A 27,005-nucleotide genomic window follows, 5' to 3' on the forward strand; every position below is an offset into this window, starting at 1 on the left:
CTCCTCCTCCTCCTCTTCCTCCTCCTCGTGGCTGTCTCTTTCACATACTTTAGCTCCTTTCTTTCATCTCGGGAATGACCTGAAATGACCTTTTGCTGAGCTTTCAACGTGACTCAACTGATAATAGCGAATACTTTGGGGCCCCCCGAAGTGTTGGAAAGTCTGAGCATGTAATGGGAGGGGGGGAAGTGTGCGAGTGAGACAGAGGACAAGAGGTGAAGTCTTTGTGAGCGTATTTGTAGATATGTGAGCTTTCTAAAGTTGGTATCTACAGCGGGTGAGGCAGAGGGAGGAAGAGGGTGCAATGGATCATAAACAGTTGGATGTTTTGTCCAAGGAAATACCCTGCAATATTTATTCTGCTTGTATAAAGGTGGTTCTTAGAAGCCACAGTTTTGGGGAAATAAAAAAATGTGGCCAATAAAAGAGTGGTGGGGGATGGGTGGGAAGATGCATAAGCTGTTTCTCCTCATTTCAACATTTTTCATGCCACAATCAGCCGTGTTATTATTATTATTATTATTTTAAAAAGAGTGAATTTAAAGAAATTTAAGGGGCTCAGTGGCTAAGACGCTGAGCTTGTCGATCAGAAAGGTCGGCAGCTCGAATCCCCAGCGCCACATAACGGAGTGAGCCCCCGTTACTTGTCCCAGCTTCTGCCAACCTAGCAGTTTGAAAGCACGTAAAAATGCAAGTAGAAAAATAGGATCCACCTTTGGTGGGAAGGCAAAAGCGTGCCAGCTACATGGCCACAGAGACATCGCTGGCTCTTTGGCTTTGAAACGGAGATGAGCATTGCCCCCTAGAGTCAGGAACGAGTAGCAGGTACTGTATGTGCGAGGGGAACCTTTACCTTTACCTAAAGAAATTTGCCCATCCTCAAAATTTCAATAGAAATGCCTATTATTATTATTTTAAAAAAATAAACGGTGATTGTGGACAACATCCTTGTGTTTATTGTCGCGGCAACCTTGGGAGGTTGAACAGGAAGTGAGGCACGGCTATAGAAAGGAAAAGTTATTCTGCTTTTCCTATTCTTTCTGCTTCTTTAATTTCCCGCTCGAGTAATTCCTTTGAGGGGGGGGGGGGGCTTTTTGCTGACAGCTCCAACAATGCAAATTGCCCCTATCCTTAAAGAAAAGGTACCAAAAAGGATCCATATGAGAATCAGGTAGGGCAAGATGATAAAATAAATATAAATTACCTATGATATTGAGTGGGGCTGGACTAGAAGGCCTCCAAGATCCCTTCCAGTTTATTCCTATCCCTATCTCTATTCCTTATTCTGTTCTGTTCTGTTCTATTCTATTCTATTCTATTCTATTCTATTCTACCCTACCCTACCCCTATTCCTATTCCTATTCCTTATTCTATTCTATTCTACCCTACCCTACCCTACCCTACCCCTATTCCTATTCCTATTCCTTATTCTATTCTATTCTATTCTTCCCTATCCTACACTACCCTATTCCTATTCCACTCTACTCTACTCTACTCTACTCTACTCTACTCTACTCTACTCTACTCTACTCTACTCTAATGTAACTAACACGAAATAAACAATCCAGCTTTGAAATGGGATTAAATATGGTATAATAAATATGGCTTGCCAACATTAAGTGAACTACTTAGCTTTTGAGATAACTTGTTGAGTCTACTGGTGTCAACTCTAATTCTTCATTCAATCTATCAAAATATTCAAGGTGGTCCTATATTACCAAACATTGACTAAGACACTTTCCATAGTGTCTTGCTCATCTCCTTATTTTTTTGAACTTATTTCAGATGTTCCTGCTTCCTCGTTATTCGTGGCCATAGTGAAGGACTCCTTCAACTTGGAATTGATTCCAGGAATAGCCAGGCAGTTCAACAAAATCAGGACAGAAAGACAAGAGTGTACCATCACAACATTCATCTAGCCATGAATTGTTCCCACCAAAGAAGGGGGATTAACTCTTAATAGTCACCGAAATAATTCATGCAAGTAATTATCATGAATGTTGCTTTGCAGCTGACCTTCACCCAGGAAGGTCCCCTTGGTATCTTGTCTTACCTCCTCTTTTGGGCAGAAAAAAATGAGGCCAAGCACACCTCATTCCTTCAGCGCTTGCAATAATGTTTGTTGAGAAAACAAAAGTGGAGCTTCTCAATGGGTTGGCTTGCTACACCCCCTTTCCCCTCCCCAGCCAGGAATGGCCCTATTTACAGTAGTGGCCAAAATTGTGGAAACCTTTTGGGGAAAGTATATTTTCTAAAACTAGCTATTAACTAACTACTTTTGAAGTAGTACCATAAGATTATATATCAATGGAAAGATAATTTAATCAAGAATGTAATGCAATAACTCTTATGAAGGATTTGCTATTAGAATCACAGTTATAAAGAAGAAAAGTGAAACGAGATATGCAAAAATTATCACCATAGAAAAAAATGAGAGATACCAAAATTATTGCACCATGTCAGTTAATACTTAGTTGGGTAGCCTTTAGCCTTTAGCATGAATTAAGACAATTGCAATGTCTTCCCATGGAGTGAACCAAGTCTTTTAGTTCGGCAGCTGTTAACCAAGATGGAATGATTGCTTCTGCTAACTGGGTTTTATTGCTGTGTCGCTTCTGACTAACTAAGTTTCTTTAGTCGGCTTCATAGATTTTCAATTCGGTTAAAGTCTGGGCTATTCCCACGCCATTCCAGCAGTGGAATATGGTTATTTTGAAATTCCCCCAAAAGTGGTATTATTATCCATCAAACCTCAAAAATACACTTTCCCCAAAAGGATTCCACAATTACTGTATAAAAGGTAAAGGTTCCCCTCGCACATATGTGCTACACATACGTTCCCAACTCTAGGGGGCGGTGCTCATCTCTGTTTCAAAGCCAAAGAGCCAGCCCTGTCCGAAGACGTCTCCATGGTCATGTGGCCGGTATGACTCAATCCCGAAGGCGCACGGACCGCTGTTCCCTTCCCACCAAAGGTGGTTCCTATTTTTTTACTTGCATTTTTACATGCTTTCGAACTGCTAGGTTGGCAGAAGCTGGGACAAGTAACGGGAGCTCATTCCATTACACGGCGCTAGGGATTCGAACTGCCGAACTGCGACCTTTCTGATAGAAAAGCGCAGTGACTTAGCCACTGAGCCACCGCATCCCTGATAAAATGTAAACGTTCATAAATTCTTAAACTGGTTTCATCCTCAATATTTTTCATGCGTCCCCTTTTCTGTATTCTACTGTATACTGTAGATAGATAGATATAGATAGATGGATGGATAGATGGATAGATATAGATTATAGAGATAGATAGATAGATAGATAGATGATAGATAGATAGATAGATAGAGACTTATCTATTATAGATATAGATAGATATAGATATGGATAGATAGATGGAGAGATATAGGTTATAGATATCAATATAGAGATAGCTAGATAGCTAGATATACACTGTTTACTGTATATATGACCAAAAATCTTCATATTTTGTCCGTTTTCATTAAGACCTATGCAATCCACTCCTTGGGAGCTGCATAACTCTTAGGTTTAGGTGGGAGAACAAGTGTTGCAAATAAGAGCAAACTTGGAGGATGGGTGGGGAGACAAGGGTGAAGAGGGCATAGATTATATTCAGACATACATACGGGAGGTAGCCCAAACTAACATCCCTTTTCATGAACTGATTTGCAGGTTGCAACTGGCCTGCTTTCCTTCACCTATGAGAGCTGGGTTGGTATTGGCGGTGGAGCTTGTCCCTTGGATCTGAGCTCTCCTCTTCAATTCAGCTTCATTCTCAGCTTTGGAAGGAGCAGGAGGGCGGTAGGTTTCCCTCAGCATGACAACCGAGAAGGGAAACGCTATTCATTGAACGAGGCGGCTCTCGGCATGAGAGTTCAGGTCTGTGCTTGGCCCCCAGCGCCAGCCTCCTTCCCGGCTGCCTGTCAAGAGACGATGTCTGAAGTCAACTCCAGGACCCTGGATTTACTTTGCAAAGTTGGAAGGACCCGTCTGAGTCGAGTGTTCTCTGTTCTGCGGGCGAAGAAGTGGGAAGGTCCTCCGTGTAACTCTTTGGAGAGGCAGATTTTGCCCTGATGAACGAGCCAACACCGAAAGGAGAAGGGGAAGGGAATGGAGGCTGCCCAGGTCAGTAGAAATAAATGGTCCTTCCATGGAGACCAACAGTTTTGAAATGGGATTGTGGTCAGCTTTAGATTTTTATGAATGTCTTGAGCGCTTTGCTGCTTTGATTTCCTGACTTGATTAGAACGGGCTTTGTGTTCTGGGCAGTTGTTTTGCACTGCAGGTTTCCGTACTGTTAAAGCTTGGGGAAGGACACGTGATAGAAAAAATGTTTCACTGACTTTCTTTAAACAACTGGAAATGAGAGGAGAGGGAGAGAGAGAGAGAGAGAAGGAGAGAGGGGGGGGAAAGAGAGAGAGAGAGAGGAGAAAGAGAGAGAGAAGGAGAGAGAGGGGAGAGAGTGGGGGGGAGAAGAACGAGGGTAGGGAGGGAGGTTGATTAGAAGATTTATTTCAGTTGGCAGAGAAAAATAGTTAAGAAATGGATCCATTGATTCCCTCCTGGCACCCTGCAATTAATGCTCCTTCTTTAACCTTGATTGATCTAGTAAACTTCTGGAAAGTTGCTGAGAAACTTAATTTGAGCTGTGTGCCTGACCTGAATGCAGATGTTGGGGGGGGGAGCTGCTATTCCTTTCCCGTGGCATATTGTCTCGCTAAGCAGAAAGTCAGTGCCAGTAATTCTTTTTCCCTATTAAAATGTTTGTGGTATCGCGGCGGAGTCGTTTTCATCTGCATTCCAAGTCATGCCGTGAATTTCAAAGAGGCTGCAGCCATGGTGAGGGGTGGGAGGGAAAGATTACTTCTGGGGAAATGAAATTGCCTGAAAGAGACCCGTTAGGAATAGAAGGATAAACTTGATTTGTGGTCAAAGACCAGCTGGCAGTTACACATTTACATGTAATCAGGCAGACAATCGAAAGGAAGTGAAGAGAGAATAACATTCTCAAAGCGTTAAACCACACGAAGTAATCTTAGAATAACTTCGACATGAGAAAGAGAGAGGCGACATAAAAACAACCCCCTCATAATCTCAAACAGAAAGAGACCTGGGCTATTCTTGAGATTTCTGAAGACCCAGTTTCCAAATGTCGATGGAGATTCTCCGTCATCCAGGTCATGGTGGTCCCAAAGGTGTTTTTTCAAGAGGCAACTGGACTTCCTTGGTTTTCCTTTGAAGACTCTTCGCTCCTCATCCAAGAAGCTTCTTCGGCTCTGAAAAAAAAACCAGAAAGTCCAGTTGCCTCTTGAAAAAGCACTTTGGGAACCAGTTGGTCACAAGATTTGTGTTCTCCTTGTTTAGCCTAGCAAGGGAGTGGGGCAAAACAGGTACCCTTGAAGCTACGCAGAAAAGGTAGTTGTCACCTGTGTGTAACCGTCTCAGACTCAAATGGACACAAAGGTTTTTTGCATCGGGGTGTTTTTGTACCTCCCTTGGAGGGCATGGCACAAAATCTGCCCTCCTCCCGAAATGCTCTCTAGTAAGCGCAAGAATTATGGTTTGAATTATGGTTGAAAGATCTTCCAGTTCTTCCAGAGAGGCCATCACCAAAACAGGTAGAGAAGAGAAGTCTGTTTAGATATTTCTGTTGACCTGCATCCAATACTTGTTGCCCCCGGCTTCATTTTAGTTCTCTCAAAGCCAAGTGAGATCAAATATTGAAAGATGCAGAGACTTCAGTTCTCAGAAATTCTTAGCCTTAGATTTCTTAGATACATTGATCATGTAATGGACATGTGGGTGCAGGGGATGGAACTTTGACTTTCGTTTGGGGGTGGGGGGTGGGGGGAATTAGAAGATTTCAGAGTTGGGTTTTCCCAGAGGTGCCAATATGACATCTTCAACAAATTGGAACTTTGAGGAATTGCCTGCCTCGGAGTCTTCATTGGTTGGGGGTGTTACTTGGATCCCTGCAGAGAGAGGGATGATGTCTCCACCTTCTACTTCTAGAGTTCCCTTTTCATTGGCCACCATGAGAAAATGCTGGAACAGGATAGTCTTGAGGTGTCCAATGGGATGCGGATAATATTTGCTTATTTCATTGCTTTATTGAGAGGAAGAAGATGCGGTGAATAAATGTGTGGCTGCGAGACACACAGAATCAAGACCACACCTTAAGCTCCAGTTAAACTAAGTTATTGCTCATGCCTTTAGACAAGAATCTAGTCAATTACTGTATTTTTTGGACTATAAGACGCACTTTTTTGTCTCCCAAAAGGGGTGAAAATGTCTCTTTGTCTTATCGACCGAATATTTCTGAAGCCCCGCCCACACACCAGCCATTTTTTTGGCCTCTGCACAGCCTGTTTTGGGGCCTTTTTTCAACCTTTTTTCAGGCCTTTTTTTGGCCCGTTTTTAAGGCTTTTTTCAACCTGTTTTTTTCCAAAAAGAGGAGAACTGCTACCGGTTCTCCAGAACTGGTCAGAACCTGCTGAATACCACCTCTGCTCCGCTCCCAAAATCAAATGACCAGGAAGTCTATCTCTTATCCAGCCTTTTCTTTGAGGTGCTACTCATCTACCCGGAGAGACTTACAATACAATAGTAGAGTTGGAAGGGACCTTGGAGGTCTTCTAGTCCAACCCCCTGCCTAGGCAGGAAACCCTATGCCATTTCAGACAAATAGCTATCCAACATCTTCTTAAAGACTTCCAGTGTTGGGGCATTCACAACTTCTGGAGGCAACTTCTGTTCCACGGATTAATTGTTCTAACTGTCAGGAAATTTCTCCTTAGTTCTAAGTTGCTTCTCTCCTTGATTAGTTTCCACCCATTGCTTCTTGTTCTACCCTCAGGTGCCTTGGAGAATAGCTTGACTCCCTCTTTTTTGTGGCAACCCCTGAGATATTGGAACAATGCTTTCATGTCTCCCCTAGTCCTTCTTTCTCTTAAGCTAAACATACCCAGTTCCTGCAACCGTTCTTCATATGTTTTAGTCTCCAGTCCCCTAATCATCTTTGTTGCTCTTCTCTGCACTCTTTCTAGAGTCTCCACATCTTTTCTACATCGTGGCGACCAGAACTGAATGCAGTATTCCAAGTGTGGCCTTAGCAAGGCTTTAAAAAGTGGTATTAACCCTTCACATGATCTTGATTCCATCCCTCTGTTGATGCAGCCTAGAACTGTGTTGGCTTTTTTGGCAGCTGCTGCACACGGCTGGCTCCTATTTAAATGGTTGTCCACTAGGACTCCAAGATCCCTTTCACAGTTACTACTGTTGAGCAAGGTTTTGATTTTCTTTCGCTATAGTGATGTCCACCATCACAGGAATCCCACCTAACCTTCTCTTATCTGAAGTCGGAATGTCTCCCAACATTGTTTTGCTCTGCGAAATCACTCCACCAACATCTATCTTTGTATCCCGCTGAGATTCCTCCTGCTTCAGCTGTCTTTGGGCATTTTCCCATCCATACTGGTCTAAAGGTTTACTTCCCTCCCGGTGTGACCTGAACCTCATGCTAATTTATTTCTGTCATGGTGCTATGGCTTGAAGGCAAGGGTAGCAGTGAAAAAGGAGAGGAGAGGCGATTACTTCAAGATGTGTAGGGGAAAAAAATCCCTAGGAAAACCTACTAGACATTCCATCAGCCAACTCCCTCCTCTCTCTCCCCTCCTAAGTGTAGGTCTATATTTAGCCAACGTTTTTCTTTGCAGCTGAAGCTACACAAATGTCAGCCCAAAATGAGCTGGAATTAAAAATGATTTATTTATTTATTTTTACAAAAAATTATAGCACCTGGGCTGCTCCAAAGTTTTCATTCAGGGCAGCTTGAGCAAGACCTACAGCTGAAAAAATCTTGTGCATAATGGGTGGATTAGAGAGTACAGGTAGTTCTCAACTTGCAACAGTTTGTTTTGTGTCCGTTCAAAGCAATGAAAAATGTGACTCAGGACCATATTTTTCATAGTTGCAAGCCAGATTAGCAGTCAAACTTTCTGATTTATCTACAAAGCATTCTAATTTCCTCCAGAAGTTGTGAATGCTCCAACACTGGAAGTTTTAAGAAGAGATTGGGCAACCGTTTTGTCTGGAATGGTGTAAGGTTTCCTGCCTGAGCGGGGGGTTGGACTAGAAGACCTCCAAGGTCCCTTCCAACTCTGTTATTCTGTTAATTTGCTCTCACACAGTGGCCACATTTACAATGAAGATTTAAAAATGGAATGCTTTGTCTGATGCAGCTTGACCTCAACTCTTAATAGATGTCCACCTACTAATCAAAAGCATAATAATATCCGTTGCCTATCCCAGTGCCTTGATGGATAAAAATGGAGAGGGGGGGTGTTGTTTGTGTTTGGCAAAAAGTGGGAAGTGGTTTGGCATGGCTTTATTCCCATTTTTTTTAAAAAAAAAGTTGTTCCAGTGTTTTTTTTTAAAAAAATAAGAAACTTACATTATGTATTTGAAAGAAACTCCATAAAGGATTATTAATATTAAAGACTGGGGGGGAGGGAATGGCCCACACAGACTGCAACATATAATTTTTCATGGCAAATGTGATAAAATTCACAGTAAATGGCCTAGACCTATCAGCTATACCAGGGGTCTGCAACCTTAAACACTCAAAGAGCCACAAGGGTCCTAAGCGGAAGCCCCCCGTTCAATTCTGGAGCCAACCGGAAGTCCGGTTTCCCCACCATAGAGTCTCGTCCTAGCGTGGCATCCTTTTTCCTCTACCTGTCCTAACTGAAAGCCCAATCAATTGTGGAGCTGACTGGAACCCCCTTCCCCCCCTTGCCATAGAGCAGGGGTGTCCAAACTTGGCAACTTTAAGACTTGTGGACTTCAACTCCCAGAATTCCCCAGCCAGCTGGCTGGGGAATTCTGGGAGTTGAAGTCCACAAGTCTTAAAGTTGCCAAGTTTGGACACCCCTGCCATAGAGTCTCTTCCCACCCTACTTCCCCCACCCCCAAACCGGAAGCTCCTCTCGAAATTGTGGTGCCGACTGGCCACAGGGAGACGCAGCAGAGGGATGAAAGAGCCAGACACAGCTCCACGGCCACCAGTTGCTGACCTGTGAGCTATACCAAAATGGAAAAGCTGGAATGCAATGAATTCTTGCAATATTTAACTGATCTACTGGCAAAGTTCATACTTGAGGTCTCAGATCTTCCACGGAGAGAACAGAGCCGTCTCTTTCCACTTTTCCTGGAATTCTAAGCCACTTGTAAATCGGACGCAAACCTAGTTGACAGTTTATAAACAATTTTTTTATTTGCAGGTGAGATTTCAAATATATGCTACTTGCAAGCTACTTAAGGCTGGTGTCTCCATAAATGTTCTTCATTGCATTTAATTGTGACTCAGAATTATAAACACAAAAGAGATTGTTTTCTTGCCATCCCCAAGTCAAAGGACGATTGATTCCCAGTTCACTGGAAGGCATGTCTATTTTATATCCTTTATTAAAAAGGTAAAAGTTCCCCTCGTACAGATATGCTAGTCGTTCCCGACTCTAGGGGGCGGTGCTCATCTCCGTTTCAAAGCCAAAGAGCCAGCGCTATCCGAAGACGTCTCTGTGGTCATGTGACCGGCATGACTCAATGCCGAAGGCGCATGGAACACTGTTACCTTCCCACCAAAGCTGGTTCCTATTTTTCTACTTGCATTTCTTATGTGCTTTCGAACTGCTAGGTTGGCAGAAGCTGGAACAAGTAACGGGAGCTCACTCTGTTACGTGGCGCTAGGGATTCAAACAGCTGAACTGCCAACCTTTTTGATTGACAAGCTCAGCATCTTAGCCACTGAGCCACCACATCCCATATCCTTTATTGCTTGTGTGTAAATGTACTTAGTGAAGGCCAAGGAGGCAGCTTGGGTCTCTAACTGCAGGTAGTCCTAGATTTACGACCACAGTTGAGCCCAACATTTCTGTTGTTAAGTGAGACATTGGTTGAACTTTGCCCCATTTTACAATCTTCTTTACCACGGTTGTTAAGGGAATCATTCCAGTTGTTAAGTTAGTAACACGGTTGTTAAGGGAATCTATCTTTCTCATTGACTTTGCTGGTCAGAAGGTCGTAAAAGGGGACCACACGAGCCCTTGCCAAGTGTCTGAATTTTGATCACATGACCATGGGGATGCTGCAACGGTCATAAGCGTGAAACATGGTTGTAAGTTGGTTTTTTCAGTACTGGCATAATATTGAATGGTCACTTTGTAAGCCGAGGACTAGCTGTTCATGTTTGGGTCTGGCTGGAGCAGTTTACAGAAGAGTTGTAGAGCTGTAGGGTCTCCCACCGGTAGGTATTCTTCCTCTTTAATTTTGGAGTGAGTTGGACTTGGCAATGTCCATGTGTCCAGGAGAAAAGTTGAACACTTCAGTAGTGTAGACAATAGTAGTGTAGACAATAGCAGCCCTCTCTAAGTGGTTTACAGAGTCAGCATATTACCCCCAACAAGCTGGGTCCTCATTTTACCTACCTTGGATGGATGGAAGGCTGAGTCAACCTTGAACTGGTCAAGATTGAACTCCTGGCAATTGGCAGAATTAGCCTGCAATACTGTATTCTAACCACTGGGAAGGAAGGAAGATAGCAATAGCACTTAGACTTATATACCGCTTCACAGTGCTTTTACAGCCCTCTCTAAGTGGTTTACAGAGTCAGCCTATTCCGCTCCCCCCCCAACAATTAGGGTCCTCATTTTACCTACCTCAGAAGGATGGAAGGCTGAGTCAACCTTGAGCCAATCAGGACACACACCATGGGAGAGAGGGAGAGAGGGAGAGAGAGGGAGAGAGAGAGAGAGAGAGAGAGAGAGAGAGAGAGAGAGAGATATGAACAGTCTTTATTTTTTCTTCAACTAGGATGCAGTATTGGAACAATTATGTAGAATATTCTTTTCCCTACTTACTTGAAAGTAAGGCATATTGGTGTTGGGAGTCCCTCCTACTTTGCAATTCTACTTAAGATCGAACCCTCCAGGAAAGAAATATCCTAAATTTTAAGAGCATCCTAAATTCCTGTCCCATATTTTCATCATCATCATCTTCATTTTCACTCTAACGTTTCATTCATTTTTCAACTGCAGAATTTGGCGATTCTTCCCGAATCTTGGCAGGAAAACAACAGTGTCCCTCTTACGCGCTTCCTCCTTTTTTTTTTTTTACCTTCAGTTTCCCAGAAGGTTTTCCTTCTGCTCCTTTTCAGTTCTGGATTTTATCATCGATTCTTATGCTAAGAAGGGTCAGGAGATGAGAAGTTTCTCACGTTATGCATTTAGTTCCTCATGAATAATGGGCCCATATCACCTCTATTGTCTGCTCCCAAGCAGAAGGTCGGAGGAGAAATTTCAAAGTGCTGGTATGAACAAGAAGGATTTGGGGAAAAATGTTAGCGGGTCCAGCCAAGGAGACAAATGCAAGTCGCAGCAGATGTAATTTCAGAGAAGAAAAGGGTGACCGCTTCTGCAGAGGAGACTGTTGAGCAGCCATAGAATGGAGCACAATATTTTCTTTAAGGTTTTCTGAAATCTTTGGCAAAGGATTAAAAGTGTCCCAAAGGAGAATCTTTGGAGTCAAAAGAGGCTACAGATTGTTATTTCCCCTGTCATTTTTCCTTATATTCCTTTCAAAGGAAATTCATTGAGTAGGTTTTTCCTGGAATTCTGATAATAGTAAGCATCTCTACAAGTGGGACAATGACTTACACTGTTTCCCCGTCCTGGTACAGAGCCTGTGTACAGCTGTAGTAGATTGAATTGCTAAGTGTTGACTTTATTTTGGGTCAAACTGACCTTTTTCACTCATGTTTTCTCTCTGTGTGTCTCTGTGTGTTAATGAATGAAAAAAAAAACCTTATTGTCTCCTCTTTTATGGTTTTGAGTTGGCTTCCTGATATAAAGTCTTACTGGCAGTGGTGTCATGCGATCCCTTTAAGCAATTTGCAACTCCTAGTTGGACAATTTTTCCCATTTACGAGAAAAAGAGTCCAAATATAAATACTCCGATGCTGAATCTTTCTTTCTTTCTTTCTTTCTTTCTTTCTTTCTTTCTTTCTTTCTTTCTTTCTTTCTTTCTTTCTTTCTTTCTTTCTTTCTTTCTTTCTTTCTCTTTCTCTTTCTTTCTTTCTTTCTTTCTCTTTCTTTCTTTTTTCTTTCTTTCTTTCTTTTTTCTTTCTTTCTTTCTCTCTCTCTCTCCCTTTCCTTCCTTCCCTCCCTCCCTCTCTCTTTCTTTTCTTCCTTCCTTCCTCTCTTTTTCTTTCTTTCTTTTTTCTTTCCCTCCCTTCCTCCCTCCCTCTCTCCCTCCCTTCCTTCTTCCCTTCCTTCTGGAAGTTGGGTATCTCATGGGAATTTGTACTTCAGTAGGTTTCTCCCCTATTCATTCCCTTTCCTTGTAGGAAGGGATCTACTTCTCAACTTGTGAAATCAGACCTCTTTTAACCTCAAATCTTGCTATATGAAGGATATCATGAATTTAAGATGCAACATGTGTAAATGATAGGAATAAGAAATCAACCCATTCATTGATTCATTCACTGAGAAAAGTTTGGTTTGTCTAGTCTAGGAACCGATATTCCATTCCTAGGATTTAAGCCAGGTGAAATGTCTGCGAAACTAAGAGGGTAGATATCAATGTCCCTGAGCCTGGAGAACCCCAACTCTCCCTCTCTCCCAGGATCCCTGTGAAATTGTGGACTTGGACTGCTCCAGAATGAGCAATGTCTTCCTCCTCTCCACCCCCAGGGCTACCAGACTGGGGAAGAAAATAGATTAGTCCCCACAAAGAACCTTGACATTTCTAATGAAAGATCTTGGCTTCTAGAGAGATAGAGACAATCTTGAAGAAGGTATGCAGGAATGGGAAAATAAGGGAGACTCAGGGCTTGAGAAAGGAACTCAAAATAATCCCGCCTTCAATCAATCAATCAATCAATCAATCAATCAATCAATCAGTCAGTCAGTCAATCAGAATAGAGCTGGAAGGGACCTTGGAGGTCTTCTAGTTCAGCCCCCTGCTCAAGCAGGAGATTCTAGACCTGTGATGATGAAACTCTGGTACATGTGCCACAGGGGGCATGCGGACCCATTTCTTAGGGCACGGGAGGCATTGCCCTGTCAGCTCCAGTGCCCATGCGTATGCTGGCCAGCTGATTTCTGCCTTCATTTTTGGCCATTTTTTGCCTTTCGGAGAGCGAAAACCACAAAACATGCAAACCGGAAGTTCAGGAATGGCTACTTCTGCTGGAGAAGTATCTGCAGGCTACTTCGGATGATTGCCAGCAGTTCGGCAGTTCAAGTCCCACCAGCTCAAGGTTGACTCAGCCTTCCACCCTTCTGAGGTGGGTAAACTGAGGACCCAGATTGTTGGGGGCAAATATGCTGACTCTGTAAACCACTTAGGGAGGGCTGTAAAACAGTGGGAAGCGGTATATAAGTCTAAGGGCTATTGCTAAGTGCTAAAGAAGGAAGGAAGGAAGGAGAGAGGGAGAGAGAGAGGAAGGGCCGTGGTGATGCCATGGCTAGAATGCAGTATTGCACGCTAATTCTGCTGATTGTCAGCAGTTCGATCCTGACCGGCTCAAGGTTGATTCAGCCTTCCATCCATCCAAGGTGGATAAAATGAGGACCCAGATTGTTGGGGGCTAGAGGCTGACTCTGTATACCGCTTAGAGGGGGCTGTAAAAAGCACTGTGAAGCGATATATAAGTCTAAGTGCTATTGCTATTGTCTGTTTTCTCTTCAAAGCCCTCCCTAGTTGCGGGCAGAGATGACTTTAGGAGTGGGGAGGGGGCCGCTTCAAAAGCCCCTTCCCGGTTTCCCAAAATGATAGGACTGATATCTGTGCTTATCTCTTTTCTGGTCCCATTTATCTATGGCAGAGCCTCAGCAAATTAATAGCTTCAGAACTGCGAGGCTCTCTTCTTATTACACTCTTATCGATCCGATTGCAGGGCCTTTAATTGAAAGACAGGCGAGAGGTGATGGATTGGGTGAAGCTCAGCCTTGCATTTTCATCCTGGGGGGCTCTTGCAGGAGGAAACCCGCAGGACCCTGATTGAAATCCCCCTACCTCAGTTGTTTTTGAGTGTGTGTGTGTGGGTGGGTGGGGGGATTGACAGGAATTATTTGTTTTTTGTCAGATCTTGTAACAGGCCTTCCAACAATGGGAGGTTTACAATAGGAAACCTTAGATGGCAATGGGTTCGAAATGCTGTGTGTGTGTGTGTGTGTCTGTGTGTGTGTATACACACACACACTTTGGAATCCTGAAAAGAGCTTGGATAAAGTGTCCATTTCTAAATTTGTTTCTAAATATTAAAATCGTTTTTGATTTTAAAATACTGGGTTTCAAGACCTATCCTCCTTTCTTCCCTCACTCCCCATTGTTCCTTCCTTCATTCTTCCCTTCCTCATACTCTATCCTTCCTCCCTTCCCTTCCTTCCTTCATTCTTCCCTTCTTTCCTTCCTTCCTTCTTCCCTTCCTCATATTCTATTCTTCCTTCTCCCCTTCTTCATTCCCTTCCTTCCTTCCTACCTTTTTCCCTTCCTTCCTTCTTTCTCTGCCTTCCTTCCTTCCTTCCTTCTTCCTTTCCTTTCCTTTCCTTTCCTTTCTTCCTTCTTTCTTTCCTTTCCTTCCTTTCCTTCCTTCCTTCCTCATAATTTATTCTTCCTCCCTCCCTCCTCTGCATTTCTGTATTTCCCATTCAGATTAGGAGCCGACTGTACGACAGACTTTTTGAAACCAGTGGATTGATGCTTAGTCCAAAACCGTTTAGGTTTGCATCCCAGCCAACATCATATACTGAGCCTATTTTTTTTAAAAAAAGAAAATATTTGAAGGAATAACTGTTCTTCATTGCATCCCTTTCTTGGAAATGGTGCCCAATCAGACTGACAAATTTGGAAAAGGCGAGGATTCGAGACTTTTCTTTTATGGCAGAGATTTCTCTGTGGTGGGAGAACAATCGAAGAGTTGTTAATTTCTTTCCCCTCCCTGTTCTTCGTCTAGCCAAGCCCTCTAGGCTGCTCCAAGGGGAGATTTTAATATGTCTTTGTTGGGCAAAAAGCTGCATGAATTCGCAGTGTTGTTATTGTGGCTGTTAGTTGACTGGTTTAAGGAAAGGATTCAGAATCTGGCATTTCCACCAAGGTGGAAAACTGCAAAAGAGAGCATTAGCTCTTTTTCTACCCCTCTTTCATAATCTATTTTTCCCCCCTTGGGAAAATACCAATTTTTTTGGTCTATTTAATGAAACTGATTGTAGAAATCCATGTCATTGTGTCTGAGGTTTATTAGAGATCGTTGTACATTTCGTTGTTCACTGTTGTAGGCACTGAGTGCCGAAGTGGGGGTCCATGCGTGTGTGCATGCCGGAAACCAGAGAGCAGCCGCTCGCTGCGCATGCATGCGCTGGGAAGGTGATCTTCCAGTTTCCAGCACACGCATGCACACCAGCCAGCTGGTCTTCGTGCACACATGCACGCCAGAAATCAGAAGACCAGGTGGCCGGTGTGCATACATGTGCCGGAAGTCAGAATATCATCTTCTCAGTGCACGCATGCGCCCTGGGCGGCTGCTCTCTGGTTTCCGGCATGCACACATGCACGCGTGCACCCCCGTTTTGGAACTCAGTGCCAAAAAGGTTCACCAACACTGCTATAGGGAGTACACAACTATCACGTGACGAAGTTCACAGCCACTAATGGCATTTACTATTCAATACCATAAATAGCTCCCTATTTACACACGTCCTTTAAATATGTCACATTGCGGTTGTTGAGGATAAAGGGAGGGGGGAAAGATTCTGTTTGATTTCATTCTTCAGCTTTTCAATAGGTTTTCGGTTTGTTCTGGTCAGCCTGTAACGTTCGGTCACTACGCACAGCTCTTTCCTTGTGTTTTCGGTCAGCACAAAAGTTGCGGTCTGGTGGAAATAAAAGGTTTTGCATTTGAGGTCCCCAAAACATCAGAACGAACTCAAAAATCTAATTTCTTTTTATGTATGAATGTACTTCATTTTTAGTGCTGATTTTTCTTTTTCGGCCATTGGCTGAGACACACGTCCCCCCCCCCCCAAATCTTACTGGAACCTCTTTGTAGGAAGCTTGAAAAACAGGTTATCTATTTTTAAGGAAAGCAGGATAATCTTGGGCAAATGCTTTGTTTTTCACTCTATTCCCCATGGCTGATGCTCGGTTAATTATTTAAGATATATTTAATCTCTTCTCTCCACCTTTAACCCCCACCACAGAAAAAAGAACTTAAGACATATATTTGAAATAACAAGGACTTATCTCTGTTTTTTCTGTCCGGCTGACGAATTCGCTCCTTTAAAAAAAAAAAAAACATTCTTCCCAGCCACCTTTCCATCAGTATCAGATTGAGGTTTAAAATAAAATAATATTTTTTTTTAAAAAAAAAAATGCTTCGCATCCCAAAGCTGACGGCGAAATTGTCTGATCCCAATTATCGTGGAGAACCTGTTTATGGCTGAAATAAGAACAAAAAGGAAGGAAGAGGATCAAACTGAAACAATAGGATGTCGGAAGCAAAGTTACCGGATGTGAGCCAGGTGTTAGAGCTTATTTGCATATTTCCCACCTTTTATAACACACACACACACACACACACACACACACCTATTAAGGCTGACTAATTGATAGTTGTAGCACTTGCTACAAGCTATCCTTCCCTTCCCAAGGTGTGCAGAGGGGTTATCTTGAGTCAAACGTTTAAGGAACATGCTCCCTCCCTTATTTACATGGTCAGAAAACCTCCCCCCCCCCAAGAGGTGCGCGATGTAGATCACAGCACATAAAACAGAAGGCGCAACGTTCTCACAGGCAAGCACGGGCACAGCACCACCCAGCATATGTTCCCCCCATCTTAAACATTTCTTAATGCTGCATTTGTCAAAAGCCAAAATCTTCCGAAATGTCCCCACGGTTTCCGGACGATTCTTTTCATCGTTTCTTCCACTTGGGACGTCTCTATCCAGAATGTCTGGGGGAAAAAATAATAATAGGACAGGTGAGCGATCTGCCTTCTTTGGCTCTGAATTCATCCATTTCCTAATTTCCATCCTCACCCCTGTCAAACTCCCCCCCCCCTTCCCAGTCATCTTGTATTCCTCATGCTGTTATCCATTCTTATGACGGTAGCAGCCTCCCTGGCTGTTGAATGAAACTGTCGCAGTGGGAGGGAAGGAAGGGATTGGAGCATCATTGTCAATGCCATGACTGTCTATTGTTTCCCCCTTCTTGCACGCTGTCGGTTCCCTGAACCTCCTTCTTTACCGGTGACCCCGATCCAGGGGTAGAAGAAGAAATCAGCAAGAGTCTTCTTCTTCTTCTTCTTCTTCTTCTTCTTCTTCTTCTTCTTCTTCTTCTTCTTCTTCTTCTTCTTCTTCTTCTTCTTCTTCTTCTTCTTCTTCTTCTTCTTCTCCTTCTCCTTCTCCTTCCTCTTCCTCTTCCTCTTCTTCCTCCTCTCCTCTTCCTCCTCTCTTCTTCCTCTTCCTCTTCCTACACCTCCTCCTCCTCTTCCTCCTCTTCTTCTTCCTCCTCTTGCTCTTCTTCCACCTCCTCCTCTTCCTCTGCTTCTTCCTCCTCCTCCTCCCCGTCCTTCTTTCCTTCCTTCCTTCGCACCCTTATGATAAACAGCTCCGTCATACCTCCTGCAAAATTCGGAGCTATAATGCGTGGGCGGTGGGGTGGATCCTTTGTTGCTTCTCAGTGTTTTGTGACTCACTGGCCGTATGACAAAATGCCAGGTTTTCATCCGGAGATTTGTGTGGAAGGGGCTGATTGGGAAGGCGAGGGAGATGGTTGGGATTCACTTTTCCATTAAGCAGTAAGAAATAACTGTAAATTGCAACCTCCAAAGGTAGCTCGGATGGATCCGAGTGGGATGCTTACCCTGAAAAACAAAATGATGAATGCATTTGTTTGGAGTTTGGTATTTCCAAGACTTACATTTTGGAGACCTATATAGCTTACAGTTTGGAAGAATCCCTATTGTCATCTACCTGTCCCTTTTCCCCTAATGTCTTTTCTAGGACTAGACACCAGTGGTTTTTAAAGAGGCCGGAAACAGCGTAAAATTCATGTTTAGCTTGGATAGTGGCCAGGTAGAAAGCTGAACGTTGGTATTTTTCAGCATGTGACTATGCAACTGGCAAATGAAAAGGAATCTGTGTGCATGTCTCTCTTACATACGATATTTGGATTGTTGGAAGACCTACAAGTAAAATCCATTTTGTTAGATTTCCTTTGATGTCCTGAAAACATTGTTAGGTCCTTTGTTGCCTTCTTATGCCTGAGATTCAGATTTCCACATCTTATTCAGAAGCAAGGATGTTTAAGAAACTATACGCCCAGCAGTATCCGGATCTGTCATATTTAAACTTCAATTCTTAGAAATTCCTGTGTAATCACCTCTTGACTCTTTAAAAGACACATTTTTTAAAAACAAAATCTTCTATATTATACGTCTGGTGAGCTTCATTATTCTGATTTTAAAAATCCATATTGATGGAAGCATAAGAAATGGAAAGAAAACCATCTCAGTTCTGCTTCCAGCAAAGACATTTAGATGGTTCTTCTCACTATAGAAAGAATAGTGAGTTGGAGTCCTAGTGGACAACCATTTAAATAGGAGCCAGCCATGTGCAGCAGCTGCCAAAAAAGCCAACATAGTTCTAGGCTGCATAAACAGAGGGATAGAATCAAGTGAATTGTAAATACCACTTTATAATGCCTTGGTAAGGCCACACTTGGAATTCTGCATTCATTTTGGTCACCACGATATAAAAAAGATGTGGAGACTCTAGAAAGAGTGCAGAGAAGAGCAACAAAGATGATTAGGGGACTGGAACATATGAAGAACGTTTGCTGGAACTGGGTATGTCTAGTTTGATGAAAAGAAGGACTTGGGGAGACATGATAGCATCTTCCAATATCTCAGGGGCTGCCACAAAGAAGAGGGAGTCAACCTATTCTCCAAAGCACCTGAAGGCAGGACAAGAAGCAATAGGTGAAAACTAATCAAGGAGAGAAGCAACTTAGAACTAAGGAGATTTTTTCTGATAGTGAGAACAATTAATCAATGGAACAACTTGCCTCCAGAAGTTGTGAATGCTCCAACACTGGAAGTTTTAAAGAAGATGTTGGATAACTACTTGTCTGAAGTGGTGTAGGGTTTCCTGCCTAAGCAGGGGGTTGGACTAGAAGACCTCCAAGGTCCTTTCAACTCCTATAGATTCTATAAATATATCTTAGATTCAAAATATAGGCTTTCTGAGTTCCTATTTTTAGCCGTTTTGCTCATTACACTGCCATCAAGGAAAGTATTTTGATCTCAGTAATTATGTGGAGAAACATTTCAAAATCACTCCAGCATGTTTACTCCTTACACCTTGAAATGTCTAAGTGATTATGAACGTCTGCTATCATTTTCAACCTGTCTAATTTTAGTCATTTAATGCTCTCCTTGCCTCAAACAGGGCTCAAACTTCCACTGAGTATTTCCTGTCTGTTCCCAGCCATTTGGAATGGACTCCCTGCTTGCCATGAAATGCTGGCATTTTATTTGATTGGAGTGGAAAGAAAACTGAGAACTTCGAAAGTAATGTATGCAGCAATGTTAATGTATATTCTGCTAAGCAACTAATTCTTACAGCACTGTCAAACTATCCAAAAAGGCAGTATTGACATTATTATTCTCATCTTCCCTATTAACTATCTCCTTATCTTCTTATGACTATAACTTCGTTGCTTATCACTACTGTTGTATGTACATTGAGAGCTTACACACCTGAAACAAATTCCTTGGGTGTCTAATCACATTTGGCCAATAAAGAATTCTATTCTATTCTATTCTATTCTATTCTATTCTATTCTATTCTATTCTAATTTCAATATTCTATTCTATTCTGTTCTTCATTTCAATATTTATTCTATTCTTAATTTACTCTACTCTACTCTACTCTACTCTACTCTACTCTACTCTACTCTACGAATGGAAGAACAATGATAGAATAACAGAATTGGAAGGGACCTTGGAAGTCTTCTAATCCAACCTCTTGCTCAAGCAGGAAACCCTATACCACTTCAGACAAATGGTCGTCCAATCTCTTCTTAAAAACCTCCAGTGTTGGAGCATTTACAACTTCTGGAGGCAAGTTGTTCCACTGGTTAATTGTTTTCACTGTTAGGAAATTTCTCCTTAGTTCTAAGTTGATTTTCTCCTTGTCCAGTTTCCATCTATTGCTTCTTTTCCTGCCTTCCTGATGGTGGGTTGGATAATAAATTAAAATAACAGAGTTTGAAGGGACTTTAGAGGTCTCCTAGGCCAACCCCCTGCTGGAGCACACCATTTCAGACATATGACTGTCTCTTCTTAAAATCCTCCAATGTTATAGAAACCATCCTTGCTCTACAGTTGTGCCCCGGGTCTTGCTGTTGTAACGGGGAGAGTCAGGTGACTTCCCTGTTTCCATGGATAAGCAGTTTGAAAGAATGGGTGTGTTTTGTTTGGTCAGTCATTAGCTAGGGAACAATTCTTTTGGGATATAAAAACAAGGGTAAGGTTTTTATGGGTTCTTAATCTAGGTCTGATTTTGCTGTTATTAAACCCTATGGGACTTTTTCTGTTGACTTGCGATTCAGTCAACAGCCAGATATGTTTGATTTCACCCCAAGAGTGTATATAGCTAGGAACACAGCCAGAGTTTTGCCTTGGACTAAATATTTTAAGTATGTCTTTTTTTCCCTTATTTTGGGGAAGAAAAATGTTTTGTTGTTAGCTACGAAGTTGTGTCTGACCCATCGTGACCCCATGGACAACGTTCCTCCGGGCCTTCCTGTCCTCTACCATCCTCTGGAGCCCATGTAAGCTCACGCCTGCTGCTTCTGTGACTCCATCCAGCCACCTCCTTCTCTGCCGTCCCCTTCTTCTTCTTTTGCCCTCCATCGTTGTTCCCAGCATGAGGCTCTTCTCCAGGGAGTCCTTCTTCCTTCTCATTAGGTGGCCAAAGGATTTGAGTTTCATCTTCAGGATCTGGCCTTCTAAAGAGCAGTCAAGGTTGATCTCCTCTAGGACTGACCGGTTGGATGGCCTTTCAGTCCAAGGGACTCGCAGGCGTCTTCTCCAGCACCAGAGTTCAAAGGCCTCCATTCTTTGGCGCTCAGCCTTCCTTATGGTCCAACTTTCACAGCCATACGTCGTGATTGAAAAGGTAAAGAAAAATGTAGGGGGACCTGATTAAAAACTCGTAAACGAGACTGCCAATTTGAGTAAGTGCAAACAGTCCTTGACTTCATTCATTTAGTGACCGGCCATTCGAAGTTACAACGATGCTGGAAAAAGTGACTTATGATCTTTTTTCACACTCATTCCCACGCTCATGTGATTAAAATTCAGTCACTTGGCAACGGATTCATATTTATGTTGGTTACAGTGTCTCAAGGTCATGCCCTCACCTTTTGAATTCGCTTCACATGTCAGGGTTCCAAATAACACCCCCAACGAAAGAAGACTCCAAGGCTTGAGTTTCCTCAAAGTTCCTGTTTTATTGGAGGTGTCCTATTGGCACATCTGGGAAAACCCAAATCTGAAAGTTTCCAGGTTTTCCTCACCCAAAGCAAAGTCCAAGTCCCTGCCCAGAACCCACATGTCCATCACATGGCCCAATCAGGCACCGTCCAAAACTGGAGATGCTTGCCAGTCACACCATCACAGCTGCAGGGCAAGGTCTCCTTGACTCTCTGAGAAAGGAATGTTACTTTGAGTATATATCTCATAATCCCCCTCCCATTTTCCCTCAATAGAAAATGTGGCAGGCCTGAAGGCCCAAATTTAAAAGATGGCTTCCAGGTCTAACAACGTCACATGATCCAATCAGGCACCATCCCAACTGGAGATGCCTCCCAGTCAAACCCCTCCAGGTGCAGGGCAAGATGTCCTTGACTCTCTGAGAAAGGAATGTTATTTAGACTGTATATGTTCCCTCCATATAACCCCCGCTCCTGTTTTCCCACAGCAGAAAAATGTGGCAGGCTTGAAGGCCCCAGTGCAAAAGATGGCTTCCAGGCCTGACATCACAACTGTCTGAGCAACAAAAAATTGGGCCCAGTTGTGATTGTAAGTTGAGTCAGGTCTCCCTGTAATAACATCCTATTAATGACATGACTGAAGGGATATTAGAGTTCAGGAGGAGGGAAACTTTGCATTATGTTAGTCTGGGTCAAGTTAGCCTAAAATCAACCTGTTAGTCAGGTCCTCGTTAAAGGGCAGCTGATCGGACAATAATTTTATTTCTTTTTATACTTCTGCCTACTGAGAAGAAGTGGCCATAGGGCAAGGATGTCAAACTTGATTTCATTGAGGGCCACATTAGAGTTGTGTTTGACCTCAGGGGGCTGGGATGGACGTTGCCAGAGGTGGTATTCAGCCAGTTCAGACCAGTTCACCCGAACTGGTAGCAGAAATTGCAGGTGGTTTATCAAAGAGTGAATAAGAATAGTTGAATGAATAAAGGCTGCGTCTTGCTCATCCATTCCACTTCATTCTCAACGCAAATCTATTTGCATGGGGGGGAATAGGCAAAAACTGGCGTGCTTGACACATCAGACAGCAAACGGCCAAGTAAGATGAGAATGTACCATGGAAAATGACAACCCATAACATTCTTGGAGACAACTGGGGAGAAAAATCTTGTGTTTGCTGTAGAATTCTATTTCCAGTTGGGAAAAAAAAAGGAGGCAGCATAATGTTGGTTTCCTTTTCAACAGCTCCATTGTGGTTTTGCAGGAAGAATGAGTGTTGAGTAAAATGAGAAAATTGTGGTTGAAGAAATGAGTCATGAATTCATTGGTGACACAATTTGACTCACTTTCTTTCCCCTAAAGGACTGAGAAATGATCCGATAACTCAAACAGGGAAGTGGTTTAGATTGCAACGGTGGAGACATTTAGATATCAATAGGCAACCTGTGACCCATTGGGTCATCATTTCAGAAAAATGCCCTTACTTAAAGCCATAAACAGAACGACCATGGGTGGGCAAAAAAGCAGTAAGAACAGGGGTGACTTCTGACTTCCCACAGGCTTCCCCATTGACTTTCCTCAAAAAAAAAAAAGCAGACAGCAGAGAGGGTTGGAATTGACAATCATGTGACTGCGGCAGCACAGAAAGGGCCACAACTTTGCCATATTTCAATACTCATGGGTTCTGACACATGCTTCAAATAGACTGGGCAATTCTGAAAGCCAAAGTCCACAGTTGAAGTTGCCACGGTTAAAAATCACTGGTCTACAGGATCACCAAGGAGGCCTAGGAATGAATATATCAGGCATAAAAGATCAGGTGCGTATGTGACGGTCCAATTAAACTGATTTATTACTGATTATGCCTCTGAATAGGAGTCTTCTCAACTCATGGTCACCACCTGCTTGGACTCAGATAATGGTCAATGGGATTGAAGGAGAGTTGGACAGTTCACTTGTGGCTACCTAGGGATTCTAGCAGAGGTGGTATGCTGCCAGTTCACACTGGTTCGGGCGAACCGATATTGGCGGTGGTGCGAGGCAATGCCCACCCACCCTGACGTCACCACATGCGCTCCCGTTCCCAGACCAGTAGTGAAGAAAATAGAATACCATCTCTGGATTCTAGGCTGATCCCTCTCTTGACCCCACCTCTGGGTTCTGCCACTTCTCCTCCTACAGGTTGCTATCTGAACCAATAAAGCAAATCAGGATTGAAAATTAAACTAGATGGAATGAGAATCTGACTTGATCTTATGCAGTCTCTTTGACTCCCTCTCCCTCCAAAATAAGTCTAACTGGGTCCAAGAAGGTTAACTCCCTGGACGTATCTCTGTTCCTGCAATTTAAATGCTTTGCATTGGGAAAACCTCCCCAGGCTGAAAGTAAAACATTGCTTTTCTTGGTTCAGCATTTCATAGTTACTGTTCTGACCTAGGCTTCCCCAGCAGCACGAAGCCGAGTCCTCGTCCCGATAAACCCCTTTTGTTTAATTGACAGTGAATTCTTCTCCAGCAAAGTCTTTCCCCTCCCACCGACTTTCAAAATAGTTCATAATTACCAACCTTTATCAGGCTGGGAGAGTTGCCAGGCCGATACCTTTCAGATGCCGCAATACTTGGCAAGAATGCAGGAATGAACTAAGTGTCTGCAAACTCCACTCCCCTTTCGCTCCTCTTTTATTCCCTATGGGAGGGGCCATTCATCGTCCACCTGTGGCTTTACCCCCCCCCCCCCAGTCGACCCCTGTTTTTTAGCTCTTCCCTTCGTCTGGCAACTCTGCGCATGCACACACTGGGAACAGGCTCCAGCTGTTCTTCTGTCTCACGGATGTCTGACTCTGAAGGCAGCTGATAACTGTCAGATGGCCCTGGCCCCCTCTCTGCCTCCGACACAGAGCCCTCATCACCAACCTCTCCACTGTCCGAATCTTCTGCCAGCTCCACTGGCGGGCCACAACAATTACCTCTGAAAATTGTTCCAAATCCTTTCACTAGGCTGTTAAAAGGGGAAGAGGAAAAATGGAGACCCAACGGACCTGGATTCGTAATACGGAAGGAAATTGGACTTATTGGAAATCTTATTTATATGAGAGAGGTGCAGTGACTCCTTAAATATCTCATGGAGCTCCATTTTACAGCAACAGAATCCTGGAAAATGTGGAAAACGCTTGTGTTTGTTAAGGCTGGGGCTGGCTTGACCTCCTTCGAGATTTATGGTTGCAGAACAAGGGAGGTGGTTTTTAACTTCATTTGCACCGATTTGCTTCTTGGAGAGGGTGGGGGTTTGTTTAACATTATTGATTCTTCAGCCATTCCCCCACAATGCCCTTGCATTAAGTCCAATTTACATTTGCCTCTTTCCTCCAGATAAACCTTTTGTTCTTCCAGAAATTGCTCGTCCATTGCCTTGGAGAATTGAGTGGCTGCTCCTTCTTGGTCCTTTAGTCTTCATTATGACCTCTTCTTAGGACACTGATTGGCTCCCTCTTCCGCGCAAGCTTGAAGTTGACAGAGGACGGACCTTTGGCCTCCCTCTCTGTCCCTTTTGTTGTCTTGTGTTTTGCATCGCAGTGGTGAGAAAAAAAAGGGACAGGCTGGGGAACAGGAGACCAGTCCCAGAGGATGTCAAGGGACAGCCATGTTTCTCTTTTTCTGGCTCAAGATGCTCAGGATTGGGTGAGGAACCGCATCGCCGCACGGAAAGAAAGATGGCTTCTCCCACAAGGGCAATAGGCCAAGAGCCATGTTTTCAAAAAGGAACGATTAATCAAGCAAGGCCTTTTGTCTGTAGCTGGAGAGTAAGGAAAAAGAGGAGAAGTGCAAGAATATGACAATAGGAAGCTTCTGCCTAACTAAGGGCAACGAATTTTGCAGGAATTCCTCGGAGAAATGTGCCTTCGCAAACCTTTTGAAACAGATGAGATCCCAAGCTTGCTCTGCCTTGTGAAAAGGTCAAGTGAAAGTGGGTCCAATAAGAACATCAAGAACTTCTATCTTCCTTTTGCCTAAGCAGCCTTGCCCTGTGGCACAGTATTGCACTTACAGGCTAATTCTGCCAATTGCCAGCAGTTTGATTCTTGCCGGCTCAAGGTTGACTCAGCCTTCCATCCTTCCGAGGTTTGGTAAAATGTGGACCCAAATTGTTGGGGGTAATATGCTGACTCTGTAAACCGCTTAGAGAGGGCGGTGAAGCACTGTGAAGTGGTATATAAGTCAGTGCTATTGCTATTTCCTTCCTTCCTTCCTTCCTTCCTTCCTTCCTTCCTTCCTTCCTTCCTTCCTTCCTTCCTTCTTCCCTCCCTCCCTCCCTCCCTTTCTTTCTTTCACAGTGGTTAGAATGCAGTATTGCAGGCTAATTCTGTCAACCGCCAGCAGTTTGACTCTCAATGGCTAAAGGTTGACAGCCTTCCATCCTTCAGAGTTCCGTAAAATGAGGACCCAGATTGTTGGGGGCAAGAGGCTGACTCTATAAACAGCTTAGAGAGGTCAGTAAAGCACTGTGAAGCGATATACAAGTCTAAGTCCTATTGCTAAGTTTGAAAGTAGGTAGATAGGTAGGTAAGGAAGGGAGGGAGGGAGGGGGGGAGGGAGGGCCATGGTGGCACAATGGTTAGGTACATAGGTAGATAGGCTAGGGAAGGGAGGGAGAAAGGAAGGAAGGGAGGGAGGGTCCTCGCCATAAAAACTGCTCCTCGCCGTAAAAATAAAAAAACCCTGATAGCATTTCCTGTTTCATATGATGCAGGTTACTCTTATTGACTTAAAACGAGATGAAAAGAAACGGTGTGACTGAACATTGGCACCAACAGGGCAAAGGAAGAAAAGAGACGAAAAGTACAATCAGCTTCATTTCTAGTGGAGTCAGAGGAAACTGGAAATTAAAATCTGAGCATAATGTCATGTGCCTACCCAGAGCAGTGCACCAAAATTAGTGAAAAATTGGTGCCTAGGTGTGCTACTGCCCTCTACTGGGCAGAAAGGGTGTTGGGGATGAAATGAAATTTTCATCGATGAACGAACATGTTTGGACATTCTTGGAAAAGAAACACAGAATTTTATTCTATTCAGTTTGGGACTAAAAAAAAAAAAGTTCAATGTCGCCAAACTTTATATATTTTCTCCATTTAAAACATGCTTTTTAAAATCACCACTTGCGACAGAGACACAAAGCGTCAATCATTTTGCATTGAGAAAACCAAACGTGTGGATTCAGCAATATTTGGATGGCGCTATTGAAGGTACGTGGTGGCCCAGTGTTTAAGACACTGAGCTTGTCAATGAAAAAGGTCGGCAGTTTGGTGGTTTGAATCCCTAGCACTGCGTAACAGAGTGAGCTACTTGTCCCAGCTTCTGCCAACCTAGCAGTTCAAATGCACATAAAAATGCAAGTAGAAAAATAAGAACCACCTTTGGTGGGAAGGGAACAGCGTTCCATGCGCCTTT

At 43.4% G+C, this 27,005-nt stretch overlaps 2 protein-coding genes across 3 annotated transcripts in view; one reads left to right on the forward strand and one right to left on the reverse strand.

The window, feature by feature from the left end:
- GRAMD1B (GRAM domain containing 1B) overlaps positions 1–27,005 on the reverse strand; it is a 441,187-nt gene that overhangs the window by 398,161 nt on the left and 16,021 nt on the right. The window lies entirely within an intron of this gene.
- LOC309395925 (uncharacterized protein) overlaps positions 3,850–27,005 on the forward strand; it is a 138,892-nt gene continuing 115,736 nt past the window's right edge. The window contains exon 1 of one of the 2 annotated variants that reach the window (XM_081960610.1): positions 3,850–4,137. In XM_081960610.1, coding sequence (XP_081816736.1) covers positions 4,123–4,137 — 15 coding nt within the window. In that variant the 5' untranslated portion in view covers positions 3,850–4,122. Of the gene's footprint in view, positions 4,138–15,271; positions 17,048–27,005 lie in introns of those variants that run through there. The other variant, XM_081960609.1, reaches the window with a different exon arrangement.

The sequence above is a fragment of the Natrix helvetica genome (genome assembly GCF_964273705.1).
Source record: "Natrix helvetica genome assembly, chromosome: 8".
Classification (NCBI taxonomy): Eukaryota; Metazoa; Chordata; class Lepidosauria; order Squamata; family Natricidae; genus Natrix; species Natrix helvetica.